This window comes from Paramormyrops kingsleyae, chromosome 4 (genome assembly GCF_048594095.1).
Source record: "Paramormyrops kingsleyae isolate MSU_618 chromosome 4, PKINGS_0.4, whole genome shotgun sequence".
Classification (NCBI taxonomy): Eukaryota; Metazoa; Chordata; class Actinopteri; order Osteoglossiformes; family Mormyridae; genus Paramormyrops; species Paramormyrops kingsleyae.
Genome location: NC_132800.1, coordinates 7,904,606 through 7,931,733, shown reverse-complemented (window position 1 = coordinate 7,931,733; position 27,128 = coordinate 7,904,606). Strand labels below are relative to the sequence as shown.

Genomic DNA, 27,128 nt, shown 5'->3' with positions numbered 1-27,128 from the left:
GGGACAGAGGCCTCGGGTAAGCTATGAATAAAGCTATGTAATGATCCTTTGCTTTGAATTGAAGAGAATGGAGAGAATGAGCCTCCAGATTGACTTGCACCTCCAAGACCGTGCTTTGTAATCAATGTAAAATACCTAATTTATTTGGATTATAACTATGCTATAGACTTCGCGGACATTTTCGGACATTTCTTTGCCGATGTATGATACGATGTGTATGATGTGTGTGGACTGTGAAGCACTGGCAGTGTCCGTGAAGAAAATGTATAAAATGTAACATTTTTGAAATGGATGCATCTGACTGGTTGCATTTGAATTGAGGCGCGTAATAAATAATGATACTGTTCTGTGAGGATGTGCAGTTTTCTCTTTTTTTCCCCATCCCATCGAGACTGCTATGTCCGAGACCAAGACAAGACCGAGACCAAATAGAGTCGAGACCAAGACAAGACCGAGACCAAATAGAGTCGAGACCAAGACAAGACCGAGACCACAAAAAATTGGTCTTGAGACCGGTCTCGAGACCAAGACCGGTCTCGAGAACTACAACACTAACAAACACACACCCCAAAAAACAAATAATTAAATAAGTAATATTAGAAAACATGACTATTGGCTGTGAAGTGTTTGCTTGTGTTGAGTATCAGGATAAAGCTCAAACCAAGGTTTGTCCTCCAGCGCTGGGGACACCCTGGATGGGATGTCAGTTCATTACAGAGCAGCCACTCACTCATCATCACACACTGGGGACAATTTACAGGCACCAGATCACCTGGAGGACACCCATACAGACACGGGCACTGCACACACAGAGCCTGGGGTGGGAGTCGAACCCACAACCCTTGGGGTGTGAAGCCACTGTGCGCCCAATTGAAGCACCATATTATCATATTTACCCATCATCATCATTCCCTCAGGTACAGAGCCCAGACCACATTCACTGAGACCCTCTATCCTGCACTGTCATTACAGTATTATTATACACATTCACTGAGACCCTCTATCCTGCACTGTCATTACAGTATTATTATTATTATTATTATACACATTCACTGAGACCCTCTATCCTGCACTGTCATTACAGTATTATTATTATTATTATACACATTCACTGAGACCCTCTATCCTGCACTGTCATTACAGTATTATTATTATTATTATTATACACATTCACTGAGACCCTCTATCCTGCACTGTCATTACAGTATTATTATTATTATTATTATACACATTCACTGAGACCCTCTATCCTGCACTGTCATTACAGTATTATTATTATTATACACATTCACTGAGACCCTCTATCCTGCACTGTCATTACAGTATTATTATTATTATACACATTCACTGAGACCCTCTATCCTGCACTGTCATTACAGTATTATTATTATTATACACATTCACTGAGACCCTCTATCCTGCACTGTCATTACAGTATTATTATTATTATACACATTCACTGAGACCCTCTATCCTGCACTGTCATTACAGTATTATTATTATTATACACATTCACTGAGACTCCATTTCCTGCATTATCATTACAGTATTATTATTATTATTATTATTATACACATTCACTGAGACTCCATATCCTGCATTATCATTACAGAATTACGCTGCACACAGGTTCCCAATATTGCACAGCATGAAATATGTTACATTAATAAATTATAGCAGTAATACATTAATGGGATCTTCAGTTAAACTGAGAGACAGAATGAGGCACTAAGTAATCGGCTGTCGTCAGATTACAGCACAAGGCAATGAGGAAACACATCTCTTAAAATATTTTTCTTTAAGTAAAAGGTGAATAAATAAATGGTCCAAATACATCTTTAAAGTCAAATTTTCTTTCCAGGATTGTGAAACGCTCACAGATACTCAGACAGTTAGCTTACAGTCATCATCATAAAAAAAAATTCGGGAAGTAATCACATTAAGCTAATGTACTAATTCACATCAATCCACATTGTGTTGTCATGGAGATTAAGGGGTTCCAGCACCTATTAACATGCCGGATGTGTTCCATCTCATCACCATGCCAACGCCGCCGCATCACCAGGACTTCCGCCGTGTCTTCGTGAGCTCACTTCCTGCCCAGCTCCCTGGCCCTCTCTGTAGCCGCCTCCACGGCCCCCATCACCGCAGCCCGGAGTCCCCCCAGCTCCAGGGCGTGCAGTCCATAGATGGTGGTGCCCCCTGGTGTGCAGACGTCAGAGCGCAGCTGGGCCGGGTGCCTTCCGGAGTCCCTCAGAAGCCGGCCGGCTCCCTGCGGACACGAGGACATCCAGGAGATGTGAGGGTTATGCTGCGTCCGAGGGAAATAATTCAGGGTCAGGGAGCGGGAGGGGGTGGGTCTCACATGGAGCCGTCCAATTGCATTGCTCCTGCTTCCTTCCCTAGAATGACTGACACTATGTCCATCCTCTCACCTCACCAGTCCCTCACCTTCTTCCTGTCTGTCTGCCTCTCCGGCATCACGGCGTCTACACAGGACTACTCAGTCCACAGGTCTCCACTCATTGAATTGATTCTATTCAACTGCTTCAGGATCAGCCAGACATCATCCCTTAGTCACCTAAACCACCTTAACTAAAAATACCCACCTAAAATGATGACGCTTACCAACCAAAAATGATGACGCTTACCCCTATGCATTGTTCCACATTTCTCCAAGACAGTGTCCGCGGAGCACTAATTGGCCACTAGAAACGATGTTTCAAACTTTACGAAAGACCTTTTCGCAAAGCAATTTTTCCAATTGCTTCGATCTCTCAGAAGCCCCACTTACTATCACTAATTTACATACCCAATTAGAAGCAGCACATATTGTTTTGAAAATAAAATCTTAACTCAATATACAAATAAGGCAGAGACAAACTTATAGAGAAAGGCTGATATCACAGCTACAAGAGAGAGAACGCAGGCACGCAGAGAGAACTAACCAGGACGGTCTGTGCTGCGATGCGCTGGGCCAGCGCACTGGGCATGTGAGAGACACACACAGGCACGCAGAGACAACTAACCAGGACGGTCTGTGCTGCGATGCGCTGGGCCAGCGCGCTGGGCATGAGAGACGCACACAGGCACGCAGAGAGAACTAACCAGGACGGTCTGTGCTGCGATGCGCTGGGCCAGCGTGCTGGGCATGAGAGAGACACACACAGGCACGCAGAGACAACTAACCAGGACGGTCTGTGCTGCGATGTGCTGGGCCAGCGTGCTGGGCATGGGAGAGACACACACAGGCACGCAGAGACAACTAACCAGGACAGTCTGTGCTGCGATGCGCTGGGCCAGCGCGCTGGGCATGGGAGAGACACACACAGGCACGCAGAGACAACTAACCAGGACGGTCTGTGCTGCGATGCGCTGGGCCAGCGCGCTGGGCATGGGAGAGACACACACAGGCACGCAGAGACAACTAACCAGGACGGTCTGTGCTGCGATGCGCTGGGCCAGCGCGCTGGGCATGAGAGAGACGCACACAGGCACGCAGAGAGAACTAACCAGGGCGGTCTGTGCTGCGATGCGCTGGGCCAGCGCGCTGGGCATGAGAGAGACGCACACAGGTACGCAGAGAGAACTAACCAGGGCGGTCTGTGCTGCGATGCGCTGGGCCAGCGCGCTGGGCATGAGAGAGACGCACACAGGCACGCAGAGAGAACTAACCAGGGCGGTCTGTGCTGCGATGCGCTGGGCCAGCGCGCTGGGCATGGGAGAGACGCACACAGGCACGCAGAGAGAACTAACCAGGACGGTCTGTGCTGCGATGCGCTGGGCCAGCGCCCTGGGCATGAGAGACGCACACAGGCACGCAGAGAGAACTAACCAGGACGGTCTGTGCTGCGATGCGCTGGGCCAGCGCGCTGGGCATGAGAGAGACACACACAGGCACGCAGAGACAACTAACCAGGACGGTCTGTGCTGCGATGCGCTGGGCCAGCGCGCTGGGCATGGGAGAGACGCACACAGGCACGCAGAGAGAACTAACCAGGACGGTCTGTGCTGCGATGCGCTGGGCCAGCGCCCTGGGCATGAGAGACGCACACAGGCACGCAGAGAGAACTAACCAGGACGGTCTGTGCTGCGATGCGCTGGGCCAGCGCGCTGGGCATGAGAGAGACGCACACAGGAACGCAGAGACAACTAACCAGGACGGTCTGTGCTGCGATGTGCTGGGCCAGCGCACTGGGCATGTGAGAGACACACACAGGCACGCAGAGACAACTAACCAGGACGGTCTGTGCTGCGATGCGCTGGGCCAGCGCGCTGGGCATGAGAGAGATGCACACAGGCACGCAGAGAGAACTAACCAGGGCGGTCTGTGCTGCGATGTGCTGGGCCAGCGCGCTGGGCATGTGAGAGACACACATAGGCACGCAGAGAGAACTAACCAGGGCGGTCTGTGCTGCGATGCGCTGGGCCAGCGCGCTGGGCATGAGAGAGACGCACACAGGCACGCAGAGAGAACTAACCAGGGCGGTCTGTGCTGCGATGCGCTGGGCCAGCGCGCTGGGCATGGGAGAGACGCACACAGGCACGCAGAGAGAACTAACCAGGACGGTCTGTGCTGCGATGCGCTGGGCCAGCGCGCTGGGCATGGGAGAGACGCACACAGGCACGCAGAGAGAACTAACCAGGACGGTCTGTGCTGCGATGCGCTGGGCCAGCGCGCTGGGCATGGGAGAGACACACACAGGCACGCAGAGACAACTAACCAGGACGGTCTGTGCTGCGATGCGCTGGGCCAGCGCGCTGGGCATGGGAGAGACACACACAGGCACGCAGAGACAACTAACCAGGACGGTCTGTGCTGCGATGCGCTGGGCCAGCGCGCTGGGCATGGGAGAGACACACACAGGCACGCAGAGACAACTAACCAGGACGGTCTGTGCTGCGATGCGCTGGGCCAGCGCGCTGGGCATGGGAGAGACACACACAGGCACGCAGAGACAACTAACCAGGACGGTCTGTGCTGCGATGCGCTGGGCCAGCGCGCTGGGCATGGGAGAGACGCACACAGGCACGCAGAGAGAACTAACCAGGACGGTCTGTGCTGCGATGCGCTGGGCCAGCGCGCTGGGCATGGGAGAGACACACACAGGCACGCAGAGACAACTAACCAGGACGGTCTGTGCTGCGATGCGCTGGGCCAGCGCGCTGGGCATGGGAGAGACACACACAGGCACGCAGAGAGAACTAACCAGGACGGTCTGTGCTGCGATGCGCTGGGCCAGCGCGCTGGGCATGGGAGAGACACACACAGGCACGCAGAGAGAACTAACCAGGACGGTCTGTGCTGCGAGGCGCTGGGCCAGCGCGCTGGGCATGAGAGACGCACACAGGCACGCAGAGAGAACTAACCAGGACGGTCTGTGCTGCGATGCGCTGGGCCAGCGCGCTGGGCATGGGAGAGACACACACAGGCACGCAGAGACAACTAACCAGGACGGTCTGTGCTGCGATGCGCTGGGCCAGCGCGCTGGGCATGGGAGAGACGCACACAGGCACGCAGAGAGAACTAACCAGGACGGTCTGTGCTGCGATGCGCTGGGCCAGCGCGCTGGGCATGAGAGACGCACACAGGCACGCAGAGAGAACTAACCAGGGCGGTCTGTGCTGCGATGCGCTGGGCCAGCGCGCTGGGCATGGGAGAGACACACAGGCACGCAGAGAGAACTAACCAGGACGGTCTGTGCTGCGATGCGCTGGGCCAGCGCGCTGGGCATGGGAGAGACGCACACAGGCACGCAGAGAGAACTAACCAGGACGGTCTGTGCTGCGATGCGCTGGGCCAGCGCGCTGGGCATGCCCATCTTCACCCCGCCATCAGCGAGCGCCTCTGCAAACAGGTACACCTGGGGGCAGAAGTCCGGTCACTCAGAGGCGGCGAGTATTATGATCTGCTGAACCATCAGCCACGAGCAGCCCCCAGGACTCACAAAGGCCACGCCGCTGCCACTCAGCCCGGTGTGGGCATCGATCCAGGATTCGGGCCCCTCCTCCACCAGGCCGCAGGGCCCCAGCAGCGTCTTCAGCAGCGCTCCCTCACCGGGCCCTGCCCTGGAGCCCCGCGAGAAGAGTAAGGCCCCTTCCTGGACCATGCAGGGGAGGTTGGGCATAAGGCGAAGGACAACAGACTCGGGAGGGAGGAGCTGGCCACAAAGGGGGGGGGGGGGGGGGAGGGGTGTCACAATTCAGTACCAATGTTTAAACCTACATTCCTCATCCAGCAGAAAAGTCAGAGAAGATGCTCCTCACTTCCTCCAGTGTTGCTATGGTTACGCCCGCAGCCACAGAGACGACAACGTGCTCGCGGGTAACGTGAGGGGCGACCTCACGCAGGATCGCCGGGACCAGGTGGGGCTTCACAGCCAGGAAGATGAGGCGCGAGGCAGCTACTGCATCCGTGTTAGAGTGGGTCACGGCTGCACCCAGCTCCTGAGAGGGAAATGCAATAAGGGGGCTCGGGCTGAAGGAGATGCAAAGTAATTATTACTGTAACTATAATAATTATAATTACAGCATTATACAATTATCCTTCACATGCTAAATCAGAGGTGGCTGCTCCATAGATGCAGAGATTGTAGTACCTCCTCGATTTTTGAGATCAAATCATGAAACATGATTAAGTAACTGTGAAATAACTAATAAAATGTTATTTTCATTTAAGAAAATATTTTTTCTCTTCTTTTGACTGACTATTGTAATATTGTAAAATGTATTACCTTCTTCCCTACTCATTTTTTTTTTTTTTTAATTAGCATCAAATAAAATGTAAATGAAGTGTTTATTCCACCTTACATGTGCGGTGTTTTTCCCCTCAGGGATAATTAGGCACGGAAAATAGATAGGAACCATAGCAGGCTGAGCACTTTAAGTACCTGAAAGCGTCCGAGGTTGTTGGAGGAGGGAGCGCTCACCGTCACGTTCCTGGGTAGGACGCCCCCTGCAGGGCAGCACACAGGACTAAGGAGACGGCTGCAAAGGGGCTGCTGTAACAGCAGGGGGCGGACTCGCTTATGAAATTTAAACTAGACGAAACAAGATTGTGTTCCTGGGGGGCTTGCAGTTTATGGGCATGATTCAGTTAGCAAAACGTATATCTACCAGCATACAGAGTTATCAATGTACATTTTTCAGTATACACGGACAGAAGCGCTAGAAAAGCATCAATAAACGTAAATAAAAAAACAAATATATGCCGACTAAAAATCCTTCAGGCGGTAATTTAAAAGTGATTATTGGGACTATTATACAGACTTACAGGTATTTACAAGGTAAAACCATTAACTTCCTTACCTGAAAGTAAGATCCCCTTAGTAATGCCAAAGGCCATATTTCCTGCACCAATAAACCCTATCTTCACCTCGGATGGCTCCATTCTGCACTTGTGAAACCTTGTTGAAAGATGTATTAGTCCAGATGTCAGTGTTACATTTGAATAATATCAACACGGACTATCGCCCGTTGACAATGTCTCTGAGCGTCGCCTGTAATGCACTATACTATAGTAAAACATCTTTGGACAAACGACACTATTAACAGCGTGAAATTTGATGGAATCCCCTACCTGTTCCAGGGTCTCTCTGGTTTGGTTTCAATAATCTAATAATTATTATCAGATCAAGAATATGGCTACACGTATGTCCTTGTCAGCGCAGAAATGTAAAATAACGATCCTCAGTAATCAATGACAACTTGTGTTACTCGAAGCTGGTAAATAAGATGTATCGCGATCTTTAAGTTCAACGTAATGCAAATTCAACAGGTTAGTATTTAAAACCACAGTATCAGTTATCCGTAGTTAGTATCGTATAACAAAAAAAATGTTTCAAAGACCCATTTGACTTGATAGTAAAAAAGGTTTTCACAACACATGCACACGTTAGTTGAAAGTGGGACGACTACTTATTAACCCGGGGTGATACTGAGTGGCCATAACTGGACGGACAACTGAACACTTTCTCGGAGTTTCAACTTTTCGGCTGTGATCAAACATTTAGTCGTTGATCATAATGACGGTGTGACGGCCCGGTTGAAGATAAAAAGGATTTAACTCATGCACTGATGTTGTACTGTCTTCCTTGGGTTTTATTGTCTGTATTGACTGCACAACAACGTAAGAGCTAGAACAAGAGACACATAAATAAATTGGGATTTGCAATGAATTTACATCCATATAAATGAAACAATCAGTCTTACTTCAACGAAATACTAATTAATGCTAACATCTGTCACAACATAAAATTACAAACACAAACCGTCATAGAGAGTATACATTACAGATATATGCCACATGTGTGCATAAACGTTCCTGACCTTGTTCTCCCTTTCAACCGGGTGTCAAACAATGATATCAAAAAACAAATACCGAAGAATAAAACAATAAGCTGCGACTGTATGTATAAATCAACTCAAAGGTCCTTAATCGTTCGATTCCGTGATCAGTCTCCGTCGGTGCGCGCGTTCTCCTTTTCCGGTTTCGCGATCTCCTTGCATTTCCGCCAAGCCGCTTTTCAAAATAAAGGTCTCTATTGGTTAAATAACTTAAATGATCTGAATATTAATCAACACAACTAATATCAAGAAATGCAAACTTAAATTGTATCGGAATATTATTCCTTTTAATTAATTCAAATAACTGAGGGTTATTTACACTCCCATCAATCATGAGTGACTATAAATCTCAAATTTTAATCACGAATGATTCATAAAGTAAATTGCCAATGTTTGAGGCTAGATGTAAAGGTGAAACTATATTCTGTTATGAACTGCTTAAATCAAAGGATATGTAAGGAATTTCAGGCAGCCTCCAGCAGCAGGACCAGCTTCTGTACTGGGCGCTCAACTACTGATGGTTTGTTCAGACGTTTGCCATTCTTCCCTAAATTTCTGTCTCCAAACCGTATCTTCACTCTTCTCACCAAACCATCCTCGTCAACGCCAGTCTCGATAACTTCTGCCAAGTGCCACTCATTCCTAGGGAGATCATCTGCCTTCTCCAAGACTATATCTCCGACTCGCATGTTCCTTCTTGGTGTAAGCCAGCATTGCCTTGTTGCAATATTCGACACGTACTCCTTGCGCCAACGTCCCCAAAATTGTTCCGCTAAATACTGGACATGGCGCCATCTCTTGCGAGCATATATGTCTTCTCTGACAAACTTGCCAGGAGGTGGTAGGGCTTGGGTCGTTTTCAGGGTGAGCAGATGATTAGGAGTTATAGGCTCGGGACTACGGGGATCACTTAAATTATCTATAGTGAGCGGACGGCTATTTACAATGGCCATGGCCTCATAGAAGAAGGTTCGTAAAGAAGAATCGTCCAATCCTCCAGACGACTGGGACAGAGTAGAACAAAGAACACTTCTCACAGTTCTAATCTGTCTCTCCCAGACTCCGCCGGTGTGACTTGCATGGGGTGCGTTGAAGACGAAGTCACATTGTTTTGCTGCTAAGAACGTTACTAGACGGTTGGTGTCAATCTCTTCCATCGCCTTGATGAGCTCATTCTTGGCTCCAATGAAATTAGTGCCTTGGTCACACCTTATTTGCTTAACTGCTCCTCTAATAGCGATGAAACAGCGCAGGCCATTGATAAATGCGTCCGAGGACATGTCATCCAGCATCTCAATATGGATCGCTCTGCAACAGAAACAGGTAAAGAGAAGTCCATACCTCTTGTATGATTTTCGTCTTTGTTTGGTGGTGAATGGACCAAAAACATCCATTCCACAGAACGTAAATGGAGGGGATGGATCTATACGCTCTGAGGGCAGGTTTGCCATTTTTTGTTCCTCCGTGGGTCTGCGAAACTTACGACATCTCACGCACTGTCGTACGAAGGAGGCTACCGTCCTGTTTACTCCTGTTATCCAAAATCCTCTCGATCTGATCTCGTTTATAGTCAAGCCCTTTCCTTGATGTGCTGTTTTTTCATGACAATCAGTGATCAGAAGTCTCGTAAGATGGTGTCCCTTTGGAATTATCACTGGATGCTTAACAGAGTTAGGAACGGAAGCATTGCAGAGCCTTCCTCCCACCTTGAGCAATCCGTCATGGTCAACAAAGGCATCGAGATTGTATAGCTTGTTACTGCGTGGGAGCTGTTTGCTCTTGCGGAGTAAAGCTATCTCTTCTGCATATGTCTGACTTTGTAAGTCCTTGATAATGAGGCACTCAGCATCTTCACGCTCTGCGACTGTACTGTGGTCACTAGACTTGTCCTTCCTGACACGACGAAGTAGACGTGCAACGGCTTGGATGACTTTGGACCATGAGGATGACCTTGTGAGGCAGTTGGATAAGCAGGGATACTGTACTGCTTGTGTGTTCAGAGACTGAGCCCTCTTGACCTCTGGATCACCGATTGGAAGTTGCGTGTCAACGTCCACAGGGGGGAGGAATTTGTCCTTCCCACAAGACCTTTGGTCCTCTGAACCAGCTGGAAGTGACAAGATCATCAACACACAGACCTCGTGATGCATAGTCGGCTGGATTTTCATCCGAGGGAATGTATCGCCACTGTTGGGGAGTCGTAGTGCGATGAATCCTCTGAACTCGATTTGCAACAAACGTGTGGAAGCGGCGAGCTTCATTGTTTATGTAGCCTAACACCACTTGAGAGTCCGTCCAGAAATATGCCTCTGCATCTGCAAGGTTCATTTCTTCCTTTAACAAATCGTTCACTGCAACTGAAACGACCGCAGCAGTTAACTCTAACCGAGGGATTGTCGTGACCTTAAGAGGGGCTACTCTCGATTTTGCCATGAGCAAAGAGCAATGGATGTCACCTCGTTCGTTTTCGAGCCTAAGATATGAGCACTGGCCATATCCTCTCATGCTGGCATCGGAGAAGTTATGAATCTCTCTCTTGGTTATTCTCCCAAACCCAGCTGGCACAATACAACGAGGCACCTCAATCTTCTCCAAATTAGCAAGATCGGCCTTCCAGTGCTCCCACCCTGGCTGCAAACCCTCAGGTAAAGGATCATCCCAGCCCATTCCATTTCGGCACATTTCTTGGAGAACAGTCTTTCCCTTGAGCAAGAGTGGTGCAAGAAACCCCAAGGGGTCGAACAACGAGGCCACAGTTGACAGTATACCTCTCCGGGTTGCGGGTTGCTCCTTAACAGTGACACGGAATTTGAAATTATCATGTTCCAGATGCCAGTAAATGCCCAATGCTCTTTCCAAAGGTTGGTCAGTGAGGGAAAGATCAACAGCTGTAACATTTACAGCACACTCAGAGGGCGGTATTGTCTCCAAAACTGCCTTGTTATTGGATACAAATTTATGCAGCCTTAAGCCTCCTAGTGCACAAAGCTGGCGAGCTTCTCGAGCTAACTTAATGGCCATCTCTGCAGTTTCAACACTGGATACTCCATCATCCATGTAAAAATCTCTTATAACGAATTGGGAACCTAGGGGGTACAGATGTTCACTTCCTCTTGCAAGATGCTTCAGTCCATAGTTAGCACATCCGGGTGACGATGATGCTCCAAACAGATGTACTCTCATGCGGAATGCTTGAGGCTGTGAGTCGAAATCCCCATTTCTCCACCAGAGAAATCGTAGGTAATCACGATCCGCTTCGTCAACATGGAACTGGTGAAACATCTGCTCAATATCACACGTGAGGGCTACGTGGTGCTGTCTGAACCGCAGAAGAATACCAGTCAGGCTGTTCATTAGGTCAGGGCCTGTAAGAAGATGATCGTTCAAGCTGGTTCCCTTGTATCTTGCCGAGCAGTCAAAAACCACACGTAATTTCCCTGGCTTCTTTGAGTGATACACTCCATGATGAGGGACATACCATTTTTCACCTTCTCTTCCCTCATCAATGACCTTTTCTGCATCACCCTTCTCTATTACATCTTCCATAAACTTAACATAATGCTCTTTGTACTCCTGGTCCTTCATTAATCTCCGTTTTAGGTGCTGAAGTCTCCTGACAGCAAGAGGCCCATTATCTGGAAGATAGGGTCTTTTCCTGAATGGGAGAGGCATTTCAAGGTGGTTGTCTTGGTTCATTCTGATGTTTCCTCCCAGCCTTTTCAAGAACATAATGTCCTCTTGAGACACCATTATTCTGTTTTGATCAGTGTCCTTGAAATCTGACTCGAGCACCTTGATCACTTCAGTTGGTGTTACAGCGGGTATCTCCTTAATAGATACTCTGTGACACATGGTAACGTCGCCTTGTGACTCATGATGTGTCAAGGAAGGGCCCACAATGCTCCATCCGAGGTCTGTGCGGACAGCATGTGGCTCGTTATCCTTCCCAAGAATCACTTCTCTGGGGGCTAAAGCTCTGGAACAATTATATCCTATTAAGAGCCCAACCTCACAATCTTGAAGTGGGGGAATTCTGTCTATCAGAGGAGCAAGATGCTTCCAACATCTGGCAGTCTCTCTGGTAGGGATGTGGGCACGATCTACAGGAATACAATCCTTAGTGTATGCGGGAGGAAGCTCCAGAACCACGGTAGAATCGAAGCCTCTAACTTTAAGTCCGGCAACTCTTTCACTTGTTATTAATGAATCCTTCTCAACCATAGTAGTGAGCCTAAGTGTCACTGGACTTGAGTCAACCTTTAGACTTTGGCTTACTGCATGTTCAATGAATACAGTGTCGCTTTGTGTGTCTAACAGAGCATAGACAAGTCTTTCAAAGTCTGGGTCATTCTGCGAGGACAACCACACTGGCACGATCATAGAGGTGTTAGCAGTCGTGCACCCAGATTCTACACCTAGAGACATTGTGACAACCCTTTCATGTGGATTCTCTGGGCCTTGGATAGAGGAGGACTTCACCTTTCTACTGAAGCTGTCATCGTGTAAGCAGGTAGGATGTCTTCCCTTGCAGGTGTTACAGCTATGTCTGGAGCGACAGTCTTTGGCACAGTGACCGAGCTTCAAACATCCGTAGCACAGTTTTGTATCCCTTATGAACTGTCTTCGTTCTTCGAGAGATCTTGCAGAGAATTTAGAACAATCATGAATTTGATGTTCACTGTCTTGACAGAACGGACATGGTTTAGTAACCTTACCAGTGAGCCTTGGATTCTCATGCGGTGTGACTATCTTCGTATGGAAGACATTGGCCTTGTTCTTACTAACCTTGAAATTGTGTTTCTCCTTATTAGCTTCAGAAACGTGAAGGGCATGAAAGGAAGTGATTGGGTTGCAGGCTACCTCAGCCTCAATAGACATGAAATGGGCAAAATCTTGGAAAGTCGGAAATTCCTGGGTTTCACTCAGCCTTTGTGTGGCTTGACGATTCCAGCGGGCAGCTGCCCAATCAGGAAGTTTGCTCGCAAGTTTCCTATTCTCCTCACAGTCATTGAGTATCTCCAGTCCCTTCACATGAGGCATAGCATCTCTACATGAATTCAGAAAATCTGAGAAATTTCTGAGTCCTTCGGCTGGATTCTAGGCCAGCTCGCGAGTTTCTCTCGGAATGCTCTTTGTATGATGAACGGCTGTCCATAACGATCTTGAAGTCTTTGCCACGCATCATTATAAGCTTCCTCATCATTTCTGTAAAACATGCCTTCAAGGGTTTTCAGAGCAGACCCAGCGACATACTTCTTCAAGTAGTATAACTTATCTGCTGAGGAGATGTGTCGCTTGTCGATAAGTGATTGGAATGAAGCCTTCCACTCTATGAAGTGAATGGGTTCACCCTTGAAAATGGTAGGCTCTGGCATAGGAAGTCTGTTTAATGTAACACTGTCTTGGAGAGCCTGCGCAAGGTAAGACACATCAGCATTGGGAGCTGGCAATGATCTCCCTTCATTGAATGTTGGCTTAACTGGGGGTGAATACACAGGTTTGTGTGTGATAACGCTTACGGGTCGTTGCAGCTCGTCGTTCTGGTCAGCAGAGTGGATGATTTCTTCTTTGTCATACACTTCTAGTCTCGCTCTCGCTGCTCTGACCTCCTTCATTGCTTGTAATCTTTCAAACTCGCCCCTTTGAGCATCAAGTTCCTTCCTTTGCTTCTCTTCTAGAAGTTGTATTTTTTTCCTTTGTTCCCTTTCTTCCACTGTTGTTGCGTACTCTGCTTCCCTTGCTGCAAGCTCTGCTGCTGCCTCTATTCGTTTAGCCATCAGGAGGGAGTTCAGTGAAAGTTGACTTGTAGGCGTGCTTGACTTGGAGCTAATACGTGAAACTGTAGAACCATAAACAGAACGAGCATAATCTCGATCAAGCAGTTCACGAAGGCGTTTTCTTTCTCCCCCACTGTCAAAGTTTCCATCGACACCTGGGATCCTCTGATAAGCAATCCTTACAATATCCTTTGTGACAGCATCGCAAGCGTCAATTCTTCTTCTTGTATCTGTGGGTGGAGTAACATAACTGCGAACCTTTACGTATGCATTCATCACATTGTCTCTTTCGTATTCCAACGTGTCTACAAGCGATATTAGCTGACCCTCAGGAATGTCTGTTTTCAGCTGCCCTCTTGCTTTACGAGCCTCAGCCTTCCATCTTTCATATGCATGCATAAGCTTTCTCTCTGCCCTTTCTGCCTCTTCTCTTTGATATGCAAGCATCTTTTCTGTTGGAATTCGTTCACGGACGGAGCGACGTACTTCATCCGTGTTTACAACTTCAGATTGACCTTCTATCTCATTAACTGTGGTTTTGTTTTGGGCTACCTTTGATATTTCACCTTCCTCCACAGGATTGCACAAATTTGATCCTTGGTCCGTCATCATTTGCATCAGCAAGTGGGATCAGTGGGCAAGCTCTTACTGTGACGGCCCGGCTGAAGATAAAAAGGATTTAACTCATGCACTGATGTTGTACTGTCTTCCTTGGGTTTTATTGTCTGTATTGACTGCACAACAACGTAAGAGCTAGAACAAGAGACACATAAATAAATTGGGATTTGCAATGAATTTACATCCATATAAATGAAACAATCAGTCTTACTTCAACGAAATACTAATTAATGCTAACATCTGTCACAACATAAAATTACAAACACAAACCGTCATAGAGAGTATACATTACAGATATATGCCACATGTGTGCATAAACGTTCCTGACCTTGTTCTCCCTTTCAACCGGGTGTCAAACAATGATATCAAAAAACAAATACCGAAGAATAAAACAATAAGCTGCGACTGTATGTATAAATCAACTCAAAGGTCCTTAATCGTTCGATTCCGTGATCAGTCTCCGTCGGTGCGCGCGTTCTCCTTTTCCGGTTTCGCGATCTCCTTGCATTTCCGCCAAGCCGCTTTTCAAAATAAAGGTCTCTATTGGTTAAATAACTTAAATGATCTGAATATTAATCAACACAACTAATATCAAGAAATGCAAACTTAAATTGTATCGGAATATTATTCCTTTTAATTAATTCAAATAACTGAGGGTTATTTACAGACGGTGATATGATTATCATTATATTAATGTCATATTCCTGCTGTTAGTTTTTTTTTTTACACAAGACATACGTTAAGCGCGTTTACACGCGATTTGAGTGAAATATTTTGAATAAAACATGAACTGATGGGAAGGGGGCTGGGGGAGCATTGATCTGATTGGCTGCGCCGTTGGGATTTAAACTGTGTAACACAGTTGGTTCTGAGGGGGGACGTATTGTTGTGTGGTTTTGCCGGAATAAAGTAGCAGGTTATTTCAATAAGGTGAGTGTAATCGGGGTAATTCCACCGTGCAAGTAGCCTACTGCACGACATTTTTGGTTATAAGTTATTAATTGCTTAAAAAAAATCGTAAGTGTGATGAGACTACAGTAGGGTGACCAGATAATCCATGTCAGGGAGGACACTGTGAGCTAGGACAGGAATTGTAAATTACCATTTCAATTAATACGGACCTGGATTTCACTTGAGCACTCAGCTCTTGCTGTGTGCTGATTGGTCAGTCTCCTATAATCATGCATGTGTCACTAATGCTAATGTGAAACAGCTGGATGAGTCTTTCAGTCAGGATTGTCTGGTCACCCTAGACTACAGGTTCCCGTTTCGAACATGACCGGGCATGAGGTAAAGTAGTTTCAGTGTAGACTGGGGGCATATCTGCATGCATACTTATTTGCTCTCTCTGTTAAATGTTTGTCTGTTTTTCTAACAAAATATTTCGCGATAGGGGCTTTGCTCAGCATCGCACTGCAGGATTAGTGCTGCTTTTCCGTCAAGCACTGCATTGCATTTCCCGATGGGACTTTCCTCTTTCCTCTCCCTGTTAGATGAAGCTGCCCCACCTGCCTCGCATATTATTGTGGGCACTGGCGCTATGGACGCTGGCCTCTCAATGTGGGCCGGCGGGGGCATTTTTCGGCTGGCTGAGGGAGGCGGCTGCCCCCCCGGCTCCCGTGGCCCCTGGCCCGGTGGGTGATTCAGTGCCTCAGTTCGAGATGGCCCTGGCCGATGACAAGTTCCTGGCGGAGGCTAAACTGATGGAGCTGAGTCCCCTGGACAGCTGCCATTATCGGGTATGGCTGCGGGGGCTCTGGGCGCATGTCACCGTTTAAGATGTTCAAAATAAAGAGTTAAAACGTTAAGGAATAGTGTCCCGTTTAGCGTTTAGTCAGAAAATGCTTGCATTAATTAAGAAGCATAGATGACGTTAGACTTTTCTTACAGGGGGTGCAACGTGAGAGAGCCCGACCAGTCATTCATTACAGGCAATGCCAAACTGTTCTGATGTACTGTGTATAAGATTTATCAAGTTGCATACATTTACAATGCATTATTTTTACACATTGATATAAGTAATCCAAGTCACATTTTCAGATGTAACTTTTAAATAAAATTGCATCGTATTGTACTTTAACGTGTTTTGAATAGCATTTTCATCTGACCGATAGGGGGTGTAATTGCACCCCCCGTTAAAATCGCCCAAATTAAGAAGGCCATTTTAAATGGTAGCGGCCTAATAGCAGATGCATTGCGTGGAAAGGACTCAAAACTAATGTGCCTATATTTAAAATGGGGAGGGGACTACCCCAGTGTAACGCTGCCCCTCCCACCAGGTCATTGCCCAGCTGAAGAGCACGTGCAGTAGCCTATCAGAGGAGCAGCTGGCCAAGCTGGGTGTGGTCTTGTTCAACTGCCAGTCTGAGGTGGAGGGACGCAGGACCTACCCCTGCACTGAGGAGATGGTATGGCCCGGGTGACGGGGGGTGAAATTCTTCAGTTCCGTGTCCAGTGAAGGCATCCTTGGCACTTGCCCCAGGTGGATTCAGCCCATTACCCCCCTCCCAGTCTCTAAAGCAGTGCACGGCAGACATGGACTCCGACACATGGAACGCCTACCACATCGTGAGCAACCGGGCACGCTCCGTCTGCTATGCCACACGCCAGCAGCACTTCCGCAGGAGGGCCGAGGTCACCGTCAACGCGCTCATCGCCACTGCCACCAACCAGCTGGACGCCATGAAGGACCTCAAGGTGCAGCCTGTCCCGGCATCAGCTTTCCGCTGCTGTCCCCTCTGTGGTCCATGTGTCGCTGCTCCCCCCCGTCATAAAATCAGCTTGAGAATAACCAAAGCCCTCATTTGTCTCTGAGCTGCTCGGCCAGTCCTGGATCTGTCTTGATCCTTGACTTTTGGCTCTGGTGTTGTCCCGTGTCCCCAAAGGAAGGCCAGCAGGAGCTGAAGGAGCTGACGGCGGCGTCGCTGGAGAAGCTGCTGCTTGGCCACAGCGCCCTGCAGGAGCAGCAGGGCCAGCTGCAGGTGGGCCAGGAGCAGATGGAGACCTCCATCACCTCCAACCTGGAGCGGCTCAACCAGGAGAGGGCGCTCATCGCCTCAGGGCAGGAGCTGGTGGCTAGGCTCATCCAGGGGATCACCCGAAGGATGGGTGAGGAGATGTGGACCACTCGCACCACCCAAAGTTCTAAACCTAGTCCTGTAATTAATCTTCCTGAACTTCCCAGTTAAAGCAAAAACCAGTATACATACCGTTGTTCTGGGAGCTCTGTAGATGGAATATAATCATCTATAACTCTGGCTCCATCGTCCACATCACATCTTACTCTGTACAGAAAATGTCACCGATCAGCTAAAAGGTCAGGGGTCAGACCTACACGATGGACACAGGGCTATTCTGGAGGACCTGGCCGAGGTCAGGGGTCGTGCTCAGGACATCTATATCAAAATGGGTATGTTAAAGCTGATTCCCTAACGCCCTTATGGTGGTCGTGTCGGAAGTAATCTGTTTATGATTACAGCACGTTATTGGCAACTTACCCACGATGTTTCTGTCACCTATATCTTTGCCAGAAGACAACCTGTCAGGGTTCCTGAAGTACCAGAACCGCACAGCCCAGTACTACACGGAGCTGATGGGCAAGCTGGAGCGCATGAACGGCACGCTGGGATACATGCTACAGTATCTGGACAGCATGCAGAGGCGGCTGGAGGAGCGGCTGTTCCTCATCCAGAGCTACTTGGGCTGGGCAGGTGTGTGACGGTCGGCAGACCCCACGTCTAGTGGAGGTCGTCTCTCAGTCCTCTGAAAAGAAATCGAAATACTTTCAAGAGTATAACAGTAAAGCTTTTTTTTTTTTTTTGTGGTTCCCAGGCCTGAGTCTGTCTGCCCTATGGGTTTGTGCAGTGCATGCTGGGTACTTTCTCCTAGTAGCACTGCTGCTCTGCTTTCTGCACTGCCCCTGCTTCTCCCGTGCCGCCCTGCTGGTCAGCGTGCCCCTCAACGCCGCAGCAGAGCTCAACCATCAGCCCTCGCTGGACATGATGGGACTCAGCCTGCTCCTCGTCTCGCTCTCCTTGGGTGAGGCTGGGGCACGGTGCTGTTTGCTAACTGGACAGGTCCATTTATCATGGTGGGAGGAATCACTGTAGTCTGTTTTTTGCCCCAGGTCACTGGTTCCTCCTGCAGCTGCTTAGGGGTGTGTCCAGATTCAGGGTGAAAAATCCCACCCTTGCCCTCCCTTTAGCACAGCAACTAGATGCCCGACCCAAGAGCCCCAAACGTCCACGTCTGAGTCACTCCACGCCTGAGAGGCAAGTGGCGTGATTTCTCAGTTTCTTGCATCTTCTGCTACCTCAACACCACATCGACTGACCTGTAGGTCCCTCTTGCTCCCAGAGATGCTGTTGGCAGCGTTATGGCCCTGGATCACGATCCCCTGCTGGCTCAGGACAGCTTTGCTTTCGGTGTGTAAATTCACGATAACCCTTCTGCCTACCCATAATTCTCTAGTCTCCTGGTCTATTTGATGTTCATGCAAGACTGTCATAGGGGCATGGATACCCTGCCCCAAAATCTAGCATCGCAACCCCCCCCAGACAATATTTTTCCATATGGCCCTGAATTTAACTCTGCCCCTGTGTACATGCATTGGGTGTAGTGTTCTAATCCCATGCTGGGATAGTCCACCTTCCTTAAAAGTACACTCATGTACGGTTCTCCCTATCTCCACGCACCTCTGGTAACATCTGCATGAACATTTAGTAGACCACACTCTGGCTGTAATGGGGTTATGTCATCTAGTTTGAATCTACTGCACTCGTGCCCACCCCCCCCAACAGATGACCATTGCCTGACTAGCACTGACAGGATCTGTGAGCCCCAGTTCATTGTACCCAACCTGGGCACCCCGAGCCACTCTACTCCCAGGACCAAAAGACGGCCTAGTCTCCCCGTGGTAAGCCTGAATGTGAAGCACTCATTGTCTCCTCTTCATCTCGCACGCCTGGATGTAGGTCATGTATTTGGTTGAATGGGTCCTGATCTAAAATGGGGGCTTGTCACCGGTTGTTGGCAGGGGGTGCTGGAGGGTTTTGCCCAAAGGCACCTGGGAGCCGTACTGGATACTGTAGGCGAGTCTTCATGCTGTTCCAGCCCCAACCAGTCACTCGGTAGCAACAGGTACGTTCCCTATACACCGCAGCGCTAGCCCCGATCCTTCCAGAAACATTCGAAGCCCCGGTCTGCTCCGTGCTGCTCTAGCTGTCGTTCGTTCAGTAGCATGTATGTATGTGGGACGTGCAGTAAAAGCGGGCTTAGGCTGGCTGTCGACTTCCCCTTCAGATCACACAGTGTGACTCTTCCTCCTCTTTCCCTCTTCAGTTCTGCCTCTGGGAGACGGCTCTGCCAGGGCACCACCAAGACAGGCCACCCCTGTAAGAAGAGGGCCATTCTCGGCCAGGACTACTGCAGAATCCACGAGGGAGGCCACACCTCCTACGCCCCCCTCACCCACACGCCACTGACCTCAAAACCACAGGCTCCTCCCATATCTTAAATGCACTAGTGTTATGTTTTCAATCCCCTAGGGTGGGGCTAAGATCAATGTTTTAACATTTTTATGTGGTAGTTCACCGAATGCTCTTTGTGTACAATGTCTAAATAGCTGTAATATTTAAAATGCATGGTTTTATTTAAAATAAATGATTTGTACTTGGTGTCTAGCCGTACTGTGCTTTGGGCTTCAGAAATGAGACACCTGCTGACTTCAGCACCGAATGCATCCCAGTGACCACTTGCCTTTCCTTTGGAGGGCTCTGCCCGCAGGCCAGGGAATCGGACTGAGCTGATTAGGGGACCTTTAGTGATCGGCTTGGCCCTCCGATGAGGGCTGTAAACCTGGACTTCAGGAGCTGCACTTCTACAACTTTACCACAGCAGATAAAGGAGCTCTGAGCTAAACCAGTGTGGAAACTGGAAACTAAAGTCAGTCTGGCAACTGTGGACCAGAACCATAACCCTGTGTGTGCGGGGTGGATGTTGGAAAGACAGATGAGGGGTCTTGTTAATTTAAGATAAGTGACTAGCAGGTTTGAGTAATACCACCAAATGGTCAAAGACCATTTAAAGATGAATGCTCGAATGTTTGGAAGCCTTTCATTTGCATGCTTCTGTGCACCGCATACAGGATGGAATGTTTAACATCACAAAAGGACTTCTCTATTTGGGGGACAGTAACAGACCTGCAGAGAATTACAGCAGTCATCACAGTCTGTCTTTATTCAGCCTTGGTTTGGCTCCAGTACAGCAGTTTAACATACTATAAATACAAATTAAAAACGATTATCAAAGCCATTACCCCATTAAGGGGGTGTGTCTTCCCTGTAGTTTCTGTCTGACTGGATTGTTGTAGTGCGTTAGGGGAGGAGGGGAGGCTACAGACAAACTGCTGTCCTAGAAGTCGCCTGGGTGCCATCTTGGTTCCAGTTAATGCCTGTCTAATGCAACAGTTCTTTCCTCTTCTGAGGCGGTGCTGCCTCCAGAGGAGAGGTGACACAGAACGGCAGCCCTGTCCACCAATCAGATGGCGGTTCGGGCTCACTTGCGGGCAGTGTCATAGTTGGCCACAAACCAGTCGCAAGTCTCCTTCACCGCTGGAAAGCCAATAGAAAATGAGTCAGGCACAGCAGCACGTAAAACCTTAAATAAAATGGTATGCAGATTCTCACATCCACATTAACAAAGTGCTTCTATACTACTATTGTTTTAGACATGAAACCTGTGGGTCACAAGTTCGAATCTGTCATTAAACCATCCAAATAATGCATAATACTAACTAGGGCTGCACGATTTGGGGAAAATATCGAATCGTGATTTTTCTGACAAATTGCGATTACGATTTGATTTGCGATTTAATTTTTTTATGTCAAGCTTCAGTTCAATATTCAGTGTGTATAGTCATTTTAAAACATGACGCAGCATGAGATACCATCAGTATTAACTGGTCTATATTCTAATGCAAGGATGAGAATTTAAAGATGTGATGTGTCAAGTTAAATAAAGTAATAATGAAAACAATTGCAGCAAACAGAAAAATAGCGATCTTGCAGGTAACGCTTATTACTCTCCTAATAACACTAGAACCGCCTTTTCCCACGCCAATGAACAAGCAAGAACTACTTCGGTGTATGCAGCCCTTTTATTTGCGCTGTTGTGTTGTTAGCTGCTATTATTAACACTAATAACACTCAAAAACCGTAATGTTCATAACAGAGTGGCTGTTCTGTCCTGAAACCGTAAAGCTGGAAATTTTTAAACTTAGTATGCATTTTATAAAAGGTTGAATAAACAGAAGTCGTTTATTGGTGATTTCATGTTGGTCGAAGTTTCCGCTTTTTGACAACTGTATACGGTTATTTTCTATACAAATAAATTCAGGTGAAACAAAAAAATGTACGTGTTCATGGTTGCAAACTCTTTCAGACTTTCACACAAAAATCTTATGGCAAATCTATATTCCATTCTGAACTTAAAATTAGTTGCATCAAAAACGTTATGGCAGTTTACTGTTGTGGGATTAATCTTTGGAAACAAATTTAATAAGCACAAGACATATGACATATAAACACGACTGTATTGTGGGTTTTACGGCTTTCTTGGAGGTCACCAACTCCGCTGCTGTTAGAATTCATTGTTGTTTTGATGGGTTAGCGGTATACTAATGCTATTGCCTATTAACAAAAACCAAAGGTATGATATGCTGAAGTATACTGCAGCTGGTGTTTAAAAGGAGCTCGCCGGTTCTATTGATGATAGGACCTTCCTGAAACAATCTCGGACCATGAAATAGGAAGGCAATTCACTTATAGCTCAGTAGCGGAATAAGTATTTTTCCGCACTGCGAATGTATACATATTTTCCTTGGGTTTCACGTGTTTGCTGTTTGTGGGCTTATACGCCTTCTTGGGCCACTTCTGATTGGTGAGCATGACTGGCACGCGAGAAGCACGGCTTGTGATTGGTGAGAATGACTGTCACAGAGGAAGCACGGCATGAATTTGTAAAACTATTCTCACAGCAGTTTTAAACCATGGGTCCGACGTGCTGTATAATGTATATCCTAAATCGCGATTTTTGTGACTTGCTAATGGCGTTGTTTCAAATAGCGATTTCGATTTGAAATCGATAAATCGTGCAGCCCTAATACTAACCCCAAAGGTTTCAGATAAAATAAGTCATGTGACAGAATACGAATCTGCCCCCAAGTCCTGACCTTGAGAGAACGGGGTGAAGGTGAAATCAGGGAGGTGACGCCGCAGCTTGGCGTTGCTGGCAGTCTTCTTAAACTGCCCATCAGCTTTGCTGGTGTCAAACTGAGGTCAAAGGTCAGGGACAAATGCTTAATGAGCCAGACGGGCCCCTTGGTGTTTCATGAATGAAAAGGAGTTTGCATATCTCAACATTAAAAGAGGATAGGAAAAGTCACATCACCTAAGATTTCAATAAATCTGACCCCACAAAAAGGATACGACTACTTGACCTTTGAACCCTAGGGCTTCGACGACACTGTCTGCCACTTCCTTGATGGAAACTTCTTCCTCCTCACCCACTGCAATTTTCACAAATAAGTAGTTAATTTTAGATTTTATTTAAGAACAAATTACAGCCTCTAATCAACAGCATTTTCTGATTTCATAATACAAGTGTGCCTGTAAAATATCTTCTGTTAAAATGGTGACTGCGCTGTCAAACATGTAGAACATGTAGAATGTCTGTATGGTGAAGGACTTAAACATATATTCCCGATGACAGCTAAGCAATGTGTGAAACTGGAGAATTTATAATTACCAGATAATGAGAACACTCAGTAACAGCAGGCTGAAATGCCGGATTCTTCCAAGTAGGTCTAGGAACCCAGACTACAGAGCACTCACCAGACAGTATGATGGGGTCAATCTCATTGTACTCCCTCAGCACCCAGACGAACAAACGCGCCAGGTCCTGTGGGGGGAACTCAGGTCATCAACATAACCTTGGACCCCTGACCTTTGCATCACACAGCATGATCAAACCAGCTTAAACACTCCCTCTGCATCTAATTAGACTGACATGAAATTATAATGATCAAACACATTTGTGTGGACAAGATTATGGGGTTCGATCTAACTCTGCATGCTACAAAGGTGACCTCGTAAAAAATGACCACATTTAGCTTTGGGGCGTTTGACCTTCCGACTACATTAAAAACACTTCAGTATGAATAAATAGTACCTACAGCTTGCTAGCTAGATCTATCAAGTCTCGTTTTTGTTAGTGTCTGTAGAGGGTGGAGGATTCACCCCCAATTCATGAAACAATGACATGAACTGTGTCCATATTGTCACAGGTGGGGGGGGGGGGGGGTGCAATGACAGCTCACCAAGGAGTAGATGAACTGTCTCCTAGGAGTTCCAGTGCCCCAGACTTGCAGCGGAGATCCCTCCTCTGCAGTGGGGGGGGGGGGGGGGGGGGGTTTACAATAAGGTCAGGTGACATGAGTTGAACAGCCCATAACAGTTACTACACCAACAGAACTGCGTTGGTGTTCGATGGAGTTTCCATCGAAAGGATAAAAATTATGTTGTCCGATACGAACACAAGGTGGTATATTCTTTAATGAAATCAGCATAAAATCTGCTCTTAATCACTGGTTATGTGCCTGTGTTTATGTTAGCTTGCTGATTTATATAGCTACTGCTATACCCTCATGCATTGACTGGAGAAAAACAAACAAAAATGTACCACATGCATGTGTGTATGTGTGTGTGTGTGTGTGTGTGTGCGTTTACCTATCCTTATGGGGACATAATGTCCCCATAACGTGATAAATATCTGTTTTTTTTCCCTTATGGGGACCAGTTTCCTGGCCCCCTTAAGGGAAAACTCTATTTTATAAAAATCGGTGACTGTTATGAAAAAACTAAAAATGCAAAAACTCTTGTATTTTGTTAGGTTACTTATGGTTATGGTTAGGGCAGGGTAGGGGTTAAGGTTGTCATAGTTAGCATTAGCATTTTTCCCATTGAAATGAATGAGCGGTCCCCATAAGGATATGTTTACCCTACATGTGCCTGCGCGTGTGCGTGTGTGTGTGGGCTACGCACTGTGGGCGATATAGGCCTTGTGAATGAGTCCGGGCAGCACGTGTCCATCCTCGATGTTGAAGTTGTCGTGGGGCCCAAACACGTTGGTAGGGATGACTGCAGTGTAGCGCCGGCCGTGCTGCTGGAAATAAGCCCTGATCTCACACACACACACACACACACACACACACACACACACACACACACACACACACACACACATTACTGATCCGGGTTAAACCCAGGACAAGGTGAACCAGGGAAAAATAAGGACTCCAATACCCACCTGACCCACCAAGATCCTTGTGCTTACCCTGTAGCTACAGCAGGCATCACGCCCCCCAAAACTTTCCACCCCCCACCTCTATAAAATGTCAAGCCTGGTGACTGACGGTACACTGCAGCTCACCTGTTCTGGACATCGATCATCCTCTTTGCGTACGAGTAACCGAAGTTGGAGTTGTGTGGGGGGCCATTATGGATCTAAGGGGCCAGAGAATTCAACTCCAATTTCACATCTTTCATTATCATCCGTAGAAGCCATTTTATTTACACAGATTATATATCTACAATTATTTTTGGTCTGTAACCATAATGCCCCCTTGCGGCCTTACCATGGTCTCATCGATTGGGTAGGTGGTCTTGTCGGGGAAGATGCAGGTGGACAGGCAGGACACCACTTTGACCACGCCCATCTCATGGGCTGTCTGTAGCACATTGTCATTTATGTGGACGTTGCTCCTCTGGAGGGGGGGCGGACACAAATTTCTCAAAACAACCCATTTTAGCTGCAACAGCATCCTAGTGTCTTTTGTGAGGAGAAAAAGACTTTTTAAAAAACATTTTGATTATTCATCGAAACAACCAGGGGGGGTTTCTCCCTACCCAAAAGTCCAAGTTCTCCCTCATGTTCCGGAACAAGCCCCCCACCATGGCGGCCAAGTGGATGACATGAGTGGGCCGGTGCTTTTCGAAGAGCGCCCGTGTCTGAGCCAGATCCCTGCTCCAAAGAGGACGGACTACGGTTAGCACCCGCCCGCACGGACACACAGACACACGACGACCAGACAGCAGCCAACACCCACCTGAGGTCCGCGTCCTTGGAGGAGAGGAAGATCCACTGCTCCCCTTTCCCGCACCCCCCCTGGGCCTGGACCACCTGCTCGATCGCCCGGCCCACCAGGCCTGTCCCACCCGTCACCAGCACGCGCATCGGCGCCTTTTGCGTCTCCATCTGTGCAATTTCTGGGGAGCAGAGGCAACGGTCAGCATTTACTGCCTGGCTACATCCTGGTCATGCTGTGCAAAGTGACAGGAAGTCCCCAAGAGAAAAGTGTTAAGGACAATTGTTTACTAACAATAAAAAAGCACAATCTTCTAAGTCGAGTCTATCCCAGGCAGCATGGGGCACACCCTGGATGGGGTGCCAGCCCATCACAGGGTACATACACACTTACACACACAGCTACTGAATGGGAACATCTGGGATACACCAACTAGCTTAACCACGGGAGGAAAACAAAACAGCCAGAGTTGGAGGTTTGAGGCAACAGAGCTACCTACTAAAGCAGAATGTCACCCAACAGCGCAATGTAGCTTATAAAAAAGGTTCAGTGTTTGCAGAGGTGCTTTTCCATGTGGGAAAGAGAAAAACATGACCGTAAACTGTGTTTAAGGCACATTCGCACGAATGAATTCATAGATAGCACAATGTCAGAGTATATCTGTCAAAATTATTGTTAGATTTACTAAAAACCTGGAGTATTTTAATTCAGAGTACAATACAGGCTTGCCACGTCAGTGCTCTGTCGTGTACCTGAACGTGTTTTTCCTGTTTATGCCACGACTTGGTCAAAGGCAACTGAAAGTATTAGGTCTGTGCTGCAACTTCCTCACACCACCAAGTCATTTCGGGAACTGCAACTTAGTAGTATACAAGAACATTTGGATTTGTACAATCCATGATGCAATCCATCAAACAACATTTCAATCGATGAGGGCGAAGCTGATCTTAGATCGTTGACTTACTTTATAAACAGTGGACAGCAACTGGAGAAGACCGAAGAAAGGGTTACGTGGACAATGTACAGTCGGAGGCACGCAATCGGCTACCAACATTATAAAATAATTTAGCGTTAATGCATAAAACAATAATGTTAATGAAACAGCGAAGATAATCATAATGCAATGGCACGCTTACCGGTTACAGTGTCCACATGCATCTAAGTGAAGCACATCTCCCTCTTCCGGATTCTGATGCCGGATTGTTTACACGTGCACGAGGCGGAACTTCCGGCTAACATCGTCA

The 27,128-nt window shown here is 47.6% G+C and overlaps 3 protein-coding genes across 6 annotated transcripts; 1 reads left to right on the top strand and 2 right to left on the bottom strand.

Annotated features, from left to right (window-relative positions):
* Window positions 1–1,309: 1,309 nt before the first annotated feature.
* On the bottom strand, window positions 1,310–8,004 carry pycr3 (pyrroline-5-carboxylate reductase 3). The gene is made up of 7 exons (XM_023800099.2): window positions 7,580–8,004; window positions 7,309–7,406; window positions 6,891–6,955; window positions 6,268–6,447; window positions 5,949–6,161; window positions 5,772–5,864; window positions 1,310–2,272 (listed from the first exon to the last, which is right to left on the bottom strand). Exons 2-7 carry the CDS (start codon window positions 7,388–7,390, stop codon window positions 2,090–2,092), a joined length of 816 nt encoding a protein of 271 aa, XP_023655867.2. The 5' UTR covers window positions 7,391–7,406; window positions 7,580–8,004; the 3' UTR covers window positions 1,310–2,089.
* A 7,465-nt stretch (window positions 8,005–15,469) lies between these two features.
* Window positions 15,470–20,416, top strand: bmb (brambleberry). Of its 3 annotated transcripts, none has more exons than XM_023800096.2 (13): window positions 15,470–15,671; window positions 16,235–16,480; window positions 17,021–17,149; window positions 17,253–17,438; window positions 17,627–17,849; window positions 18,034–18,150; window positions 18,272–18,451; window positions 18,573–18,779; window positions 18,868–19,012; window positions 19,098–19,165; window positions 19,541–19,656; window positions 19,777–19,880; window positions 20,082–20,416. In XM_023800096.2, exons 2-13 carry the CDS (start codon window positions 16,235–16,237, stop codon window positions 20,254–20,256), a joined length of 1,896 nt encoding a protein of 631 aa, XP_023655864.2. In that variant the 5' UTR covers window positions 15,470–15,671; the 3' UTR covers window positions 20,257–20,416. The 3 variants fall into 3 exon arrangements, with proteins under 3 accessions (XP_023655864.2, XP_023655863.2, XP_023655865.2); XM_023800095.2 differs by lacking the exon at window positions 15,470–15,671 and adding an exon at window positions 15,981–16,031; XM_023800097.2 differs by lacking the exon at window positions 15,470–15,671 and adding an exon at window positions 15,981–16,031 and having other exon boundaries at window positions 19,560–19,656; window positions 20,082–20,219.
* Window positions 20,417–20,951: 535 nt separating this feature from the next.
* Window positions 20,952–27,128, bottom strand: LOC111837769 (GDP-L-fucose synthase). Of its 2 annotated transcripts, none has more exons than XM_023800101.1 (11): window positions 27,021–27,128; window positions 25,906–26,065; window positions 25,706–25,820; window positions 25,435–25,563; window positions 25,230–25,303; window positions 24,842–24,975; window positions 24,118–24,182; window positions 23,633–23,699; window positions 23,228–23,307; window positions 22,972–23,071; window positions 20,952–21,352 (listed from the first exon to the last, which is right to left on the bottom strand). In XM_023800101.1, exons 1-11 carry the CDS (start codon window positions 27,040–27,042, stop codon window positions 21,297–21,299), a joined length of 1,002 nt encoding a protein of 333 aa, XP_023655869.1. In that variant the 5' UTR covers window positions 27,043–27,128; the 3' UTR covers window positions 20,952–21,296. The 2 variants fall into 2 exon arrangements, with proteins under 2 accessions (XP_023655869.1, XP_072566674.1); XM_072710573.1 differs by lacking the exon at window positions 27,021–27,128 and adding an exon at window positions 26,849–26,968.